General features: G+C 30.1%; 1 protein-coding gene across 1 annotated transcript; it reads left to right on the top strand.

Moving 5' to 3' along the window:
- Nucleotides 1-4,174: 4,174 nt before the first annotated feature.
- Nucleotides 4,175-7,254, top strand: LOC108343028 (peroxidase E5-like). The gene is made up of 4 exons (XM_017581044.2): nucleotides 4,175-4,556; nucleotides 5,748-5,939; nucleotides 6,195-6,360; nucleotides 6,470-7,254. Exons 1-4 carry the CDS (start codon nucleotides 4,335-4,337, stop codon nucleotides 6,946-6,948), a joined length of 1,059 nt encoding a protein of 352 aa, XP_017436533.1. The 5' UTR covers nucleotides 4,175-4,334; the 3' UTR covers nucleotides 6,949-7,254.
- The last annotated feature ends 291 nt before the right edge of the window (nucleotides 7,255-7,545 follow it).

The raw sequence follows: 7,545 nt of genomic DNA, 5'->3' as shown, positions 1-7,545 counted from the left end.
ACTTTCCAATTTAAAAATAAAAAACAATTTCGGATTGTAGACTCAAAATTTGAAATTGTAATTTTTAAATTAAAATGGGGTGCATACATTATATTTCATTTTTAGATTTCGTACTCTATAATGTAGTATCCAATAACTATATTCAAACACTTCATTAATCATGATTGTTATGAAATAGAAAAGACAAAGCAATCATTTTGAAACAAACAGGGTGCAGAAAGAAATGGTAGCACTACAAAAAGTATAATTTCATTCTTATGATTTGGTTTTCCTTTCCAGTTTCATGAGCTGTGTGATCCATTGCCAAATTACTATATATACAAACCAAAATATATATTTTTAAGGATAGAAACTAAAAAGTAACCATCCTTACCAATTATAGAGAATAGTAAAACATTTTAAAAGAAAATTTAATTTTAATTCACTTGGTTTATTCTAACCAATTAATGTTTGCGGTTAGAAATATACAAGTGAGTAAAAATAATAAGTGAAGCAATGTATAAAGATAAAAGACACATAATTTTATTGTCTTAAGGTTTTTGATTGAGAGTTATATTGTATGACTGATTGGTCATTCTTTGACCAAATGCTCAACATTTTCAAACAAACACTAGGTGAGAGGATCCTTATTGGATGGTACTCTAAAGAGTAAGCTAACGGTCAAACCTCTATTAGACATATAAATTACAAATCGAACACATTTATAGATAAAACACATTTATTAGCTTTTAGACTGTGATTAGGTCAATTTTAATTAAAAGTTCATTTCGAAACTTATAAATGCAGAAGCAAAGTAAGGAGGTAGATGATTGCATTTATTGTGAATTTAAGACTTTACAGTATTAATTGATTGACCACGTAAGTAAACTTAAACGCCAAAGTGTCTTTGATAAATATCCACTCGCATGACTTAAAGTTAAAATATTAAAGACTTAGGAGAACTTTACATTCAATTAGCTCTTTTCCCTCACTCCGGATGAATGTATTTTTTCATTTTCTGACAATAGAAACCTAAAACAACGTTGAGAAATTTGGAAAAAAGTGTGAATAAATATTTTGATTGTGATTTCTAACTACACGTTCAAAACAAAAGTGGTATCAATATCTTATATGATTGATTCAAGTCTTATTATTATTATTATACCTTTCTTATAAAAAATTTTCTTTTATAAATCTAACCGTTTTAAGTTTGACTCTAAACTTCGTTTTAGAATTACCCACATCGTATAATCCCATTAAGAAAATGTCACAAATTGTAACTTAGATGGATTAGATGGAACGCATTTCTCGTCTGTTGATAATGGTCAACAATACTCTACAGTTGAATTGCAATTAACTTTGAATCAGATCCATACTTTAACTTTATTATGGAGTCCACCAATAAATATTATATATATACTTTTCATGAAGAGTTTCATTTATTATAAATGTATTATTTCATTTAGTTAATAACACAGTGATGCTTGCAAATATAGAAATTCAAATATTTTATTTTCTAATATTAGGTCTTTTCGCTGTATTGTTTTATTCTTCATTCTCTAATGGATTTTACTTTATTTTATTCATCCTATCTCTCACAAATATTTTAATTCTTATTTTGCTTTCCTTTTATTTATTTTTCTTTAACGAAATGATAAAGGTTAGTGGGAATATAAATGTAAGAACAAATTCATGAACTTGTGAGCCGTCAGGTTAGACTGTAGGATTTATGACGAGACAATAATATAAATCATAACAATGGACCATTCCATTCACTTCATATTTTTAAGGCAATTTGTTGTATAAAACTACCATTTTTGTGTGTTGTGTTATGGGTTACATATTTTATATATATGCCACTTTTGTCTTTACTCCTTTATACTCTTCAATTCATGCCAAAACAAAAATTCATCATTTGAATTTTAATTTGATTAAAAAAGTTAAGCAAATGCAAACGAAATAGTATTTATAAGGGCATTCATATATTTTTTTTTCTTGCTTCAAGAATTAAGAATGTTTTGTTTAGGTTCTGCTTATTAATTTTCATATATTTATTGAGGAATTAAATTCAAAAGTCAGTTTAAAAACAAAAAGAATGATTATTTTTATCATGTTTATTAAATGCCTTTGTCAGAAATTTTGTACCTAATATTTAAATACGAAATCATGATCAAATCAGGCGTTCCATCTTAGAAAGATAATAATAATTACCATGGCAACTTGCATAGAATTTGGTAACTTTCAAAAGCCAACATGCCTTCGTAAGTTGACTCTTCAACGTGCACGTTTTCCTAAATACTTTGTTGAAGAATCGAGGGTGACTTCTGTCATTTCCCCTTCAAACTTTAAAATGTTTCCGTAACGTTGGTATGTACAGCTGGCATAAATGTAGATAAAGAGATAAGGTTCTTTTATTACATCCAACGACTTAAACCAAAGTATATTATCAAAATAATTTATGTTTTTTCAAATTATAGATATTTTAATACTTCTTTATAAACATATTATATACGGATATTATATTACTTAGGTATTCATTATTAATAAAAATTAAAAAAAATTTAATTCATATTTTATTAAATTAAATTTATTAAAAATCAAAATTATTTATATTTTTTCGGATTATATTTAATTAAAATTTAATTTTAATTTATATTATATTTTATATATATTTTAATTTTATTTTTATTTTATTATAAAATTTTATAAAAAAATTATTTTTAAATATTAATTAATATTTATAACTATTCAGAAGTATCTTCTAAATAAATATTCGGTGAATAATAGATGAACTTATTTACTGTGAATCGAATATGTATCTAATTCGACTCGTTATATTCTTAATCGAGATTTATTTTTCTTACAATATTAAAATAATTAATATTATGTTCATAATATTAATAAAAAATAAGTAATGCATACATTCCTATAAGGTAGCTTTTTACATTCATAAGTAAAAAATAAATAAACAGATTATTAGTGTGAATGATAAGATTTACAGTTCAAACTTTCTGATTAAAATTAAAAAAAAAAATTAAAGCCAGTCATCGAAATCTTTAACACGAATTACTTATCAAGAAGGTTGAAATATTAGTCATATAATTGCAGAAAAAGAAAAACATGAACTTAAAAATAGTGTTAGAGAGGATGGGGTGGAATTAGTTTTAAATTAACTTAAAGGGCATTAAAGGCACTTCTTGATGGTGGCTAACACAAAGTAATGTTTGAAAAATGAAGAGTGACATGTGAAAATATGCCTTCTTGCTACCAAACAATATCTAAAGACTCAGACTTTATTGCTGTTTTAGTGAAAGCCACCACCCCTCAGATTTTTTCTGCTTTTTAAATGTTTAAAGTTCTATTCTTTACAAAAACAAAATACATCACGGATCGAGACACTTTTCTTTATATTCCCACACTTTTCAATTTTCTCCTTCTATATTTTCTGCTTGCTTTTCGATCAGATCCCCCCACATCAAGAATCAAAACTTTTACTTAAATTGGTAACTATTATACTTTCCTATTTTTGACGATTAATCGTTCACTTCTTTGTTTTTTTTTTAAATTTTTTTTTAAGTTTTCTAAAATATATATTTGTGTAAAAATTTGGTAGGTGAGTATTAAATATGGAAATATCGACACAATTTTTGTTTTACAAGAAGTTTACTTATGGGTAAGATAAAAGTAAATATTTTGTTTATATTTGACCTTTTAGCATTGTGAGAAGGTTAAAGTGTTGTATTTTATAACGTGTTCACCAAACGTATTAATGGCGGCAATAATGAGTGCACCAAAAAGTAAGCAGTAGTTGAATAAATGATCATGGTGTGGCTAAAACATGGAAAAGATTAAGTGAATGATGAACAACATTGAAAACTCCAAAGACAAAAAACCACAACTTGTTAGAATTTGCAAACCATTGCTTACTTCAACACTACTCTGCAACACTTATGTTTTTGTTGAATAAAACTCCCACCATGCCATTTCCTAAAGTACTATAATTAACCAATGACGTAAATTTCAAGAGATTCTACATTTTACAGATTCCACAAAAACAAACCGTGGGCGTGCGGCCCACGTGTCAGCACCAGGACCACTGATTTTGTAATGGAAGAAAATAAGAACGTGGTGGCGATCAGCAATTGCGGACTTTATTTTATTTTAACATAAAAGTAAATAAGTAGGTAGGAAAGAGTAACATAGGGAAAGTTAAGAATGAGTGTTTCAAATATCAGCTAGCCGACGCCATGAATATCCACCATGGCCATTTGTTCCTATAAATAAAGGCTTCGTATCTGCCTAACTTGCACGCCGACAAACGCAGAGGTAAAGACAACAAGTTAAGGAAAGGAAAAATGAGGGGTTTTCATGGAACACTGACAGCTCTGTGTTGTGTAGTGGTTGTGCTTGGAGTGTTTCCACTCTCTCTAGATGCACAACTTGATCCTTCCTTTTACAGAGACACATGTCCTAGGGTTCACTCCATTGTTCGTGAAGTCGTCAGGAACGTTTCAAAGAAGGACCCTCGCATGCTCGCCAGTCTCATTAGACTTCACTTTCATGACTGCTTTGTTCAAGTACGCATGCACACATTCATACTTTCTCTCTTTTCTTTTCCTGCTTAACCTATCTTCTTTTCACCAGACATTTTTTTACATACTTTCTTTCTTCTTCTACACGTAAGTGTATTTGTGAAACACTTTTCATCGGACGTTAAGGTAAGAACATAGATTTTTTTCTGTGCACCAAACCAAACTTCATATGGAAACTAAACAAATCGCTGAAGATTTGAGATAATACCATTTGCCTTCCGGCAGCTTCCATTCACCACTCCCTATTTTAAGTAGAGCTTGCAAAACTTGTAACCCGCTCGATCCCGATCCCCAGGTTGCTCACTTAGTGAGTAAACATAACTCGATTAATTTATTAACGAGTTAAAAAAATTTGAATCCCACTTAACCATCACGGGTTGGTAAGTTAAACGGACTGAGTTAGTATCTTACTTAATTATAAGTTTTTTTTAAATAAAAAAAATTATAATTTCTTTTTAATTATTATATTAGTGAGTTAAATAGATAAATTTATAATATTTTTTTCTTGAAATATTTTTTTTATCTCATCTATAATATAATAAAAAATTATTAACTAATAATATTAAAATATAATTAAATTAAATTAGGTGAATTGGTGAATCAATCAATTCAATTTATATAAACTAGATTTTAAGTGAGTTAAATTAAAAATTAATCCTCATAAATTTTTTTATTTTTTTTAAACTCAACCATGTTCAAACTCATAATAAAACAGATTAGATCGGGGTTTCAAGTGATCACTAATTTTAAGTATACAGTAAATAATGGCATCCACGAATTTTCTTTAATTTATGGCAGTACCAAGGGTCCCAGGCACCGGTGACCCTCATTAATTCTAACCTCCCTCTTTCTTCGTTATTGAACCTGATCTCATTTTAGCTCTATCATTTTTAACTATACTATGTTTGATTCGCATCCAGTTGTGATGTTATATTATATATAAAATATAAGTCTGATGAAAAATACGATGTAATTAAAAATATTCCACCCATTTTTTTCTTCTATCTTTACTGCGGAAAGATATTATTATTATTATTATAAGAATAGCACTTTCACTGTACATTATTTTTGTCCTCTCGGTTGATCATTTACCGTTATTAGTATTTTGTACAATAAACAAGTGAAAAGATAAACTCATATTATGATCTGATGAACCAAGAACGTTGTGGCATGCAGGGATGTGATGCCTCGGTTTTATTGAACAACACTGCTACAATAGTGAGTGAGCAGCAGGCTCTGCCAAACAACAACTCGTTAAGAGGTTTGGATGTTGTGAACGATATCAAGACAGCAGTGGAAAATGCTTGCCCCGGCGTGGTTTCTTGTGCAGACATTCTTACCCTTGCATCTGAAATATCTTCAGTTCTGGTATACATAAATGCTGTTTCCAATTTATTTTACTTGTGTTTGAGTATCAAATATATGTTTGACCAAATTCATATAGAATGAAATATTTAATCTTACACTTGAGTACAAAACATGATTTCTTGTAAATCATGATTATGCAGAGATCTTTCAGAAAAGCATATTTATGTTGATCATGAATATAGTAACTCAAAAGTCTATGAAGTCCGTGATGTTCATTTAATTAAGAGTTATGCTAAAACGAGTTTGTTAATATAGGGAGGTGGTCCTGACTGGAAAGTTCCATTGGGAAGAAGAGATAGTTTAACAGCAAACAGAACACTTGCCAATGAAAACCTTCCAGCTCCTTTCTTCAACCTCACCCTACTGAAAGCTGCATTTGCTAAACAAGGCCTTGACACTACTGATCTAGTTGCACTATCAGGTAATGAAATTTATCCTGTGTTGAAACAATTAGAAACAATAACAAATGGGAAATTCACCATCTTCTGATACAACACATGATCAATTAGTATATACATGATTCATTTCAGGTGCTCATACATTTGGCAGAGCTCACTGTTCTTTCATTCTTGACCGATTGTACAACTTCAGTGGTACTGGAAGACCCGACCCAACTCTGGACACAACTTATTTACAACAATTACGGTCACAGTGCCCCCAAGGTGGACCTAACAACCTTGTAAATTTTGATCCAACTACTCCTGACAAAATCGACAAGGCCTACTACTCCAATCTTGTGGTTAAAAAGGGTTTGCTTCAGAGTGATCAAGAGTTGTTCTCAACGCCCGGCGCTGATACCATTCCCATTGTCACCAGGTTCAATAGCGATCAAAAGGTTTTCTTTGACGCATTTGAGGCTTCGATGATTAAGATGGGTAATATTCGTGTGCTCACTGGGAAGCAGGGAGAAATCAGAAAGCACTGTAATTTTGTTAACAAGAAATCTGTTGAACTTGATACCGTGGTCTCTGAGGAATCTTCTGCAGAGGGTCTGGTTAGCTCTTTCTAAATGATTTGAGGCCATCAATAAGCTAGTTTTTAGCCACACTCATGCCATGTGCCTGCCACTTGTTATGTTGATGTGTGTTAGATTTTCTTTGTTGTAGTTTCAATCGTGTATTTTAGTTTTGGAAAGAGATCCTGAAGAAGCTAAAATATGATCTATCATTCGAGGATAGAAGTTGAGCCGAACATTTAAACTATAATTGACCGTTGTTTGTATTTATTGGCTTCCATCTGGCCAATGGATCAACTTGCCATTTGAAGAATGATAGTTTAAATGAAATCTTCAGAAGAGGACCCACTCTTGTTCTTACACATGCGAAATGATATGGATCTATGGTTTTGAATTTTCTCGAAAAAAGAAAAAAAAAACATTTCACGTTTAATTCAAACTATTTTCTTAACCATTTATTTCAATGTCTTAAACATGTAATAATATTAGTTTTAAATATGTGTTTGATCTATTTAGAGTAAGGAAACACGAATCGTTTGTTATATGTTACTATTATAAGTAGTCTAAATGATCCAAGATTATCTTTAATAAATTATTTCGAACTTTAGAGTAGGATTAAAAGTAAGCACAGTGTACTTAAAAGTAAGGAGG

This window comes from Vigna angularis, chromosome 6, assembly GCF_016808095.1.
Source record: "Vigna angularis cultivar LongXiaoDou No.4 chromosome 6, ASM1680809v1, whole genome shotgun sequence".
Classification (NCBI taxonomy): domain Eukaryota; kingdom Viridiplantae; phylum Streptophyta; class Magnoliopsida; order Fabales; family Fabaceae; genus Vigna; species Vigna angularis.
Note: the sequence above shows the minus strand (reverse complement) of the source record. Positions and strands in the feature narration are given on the sequence as shown.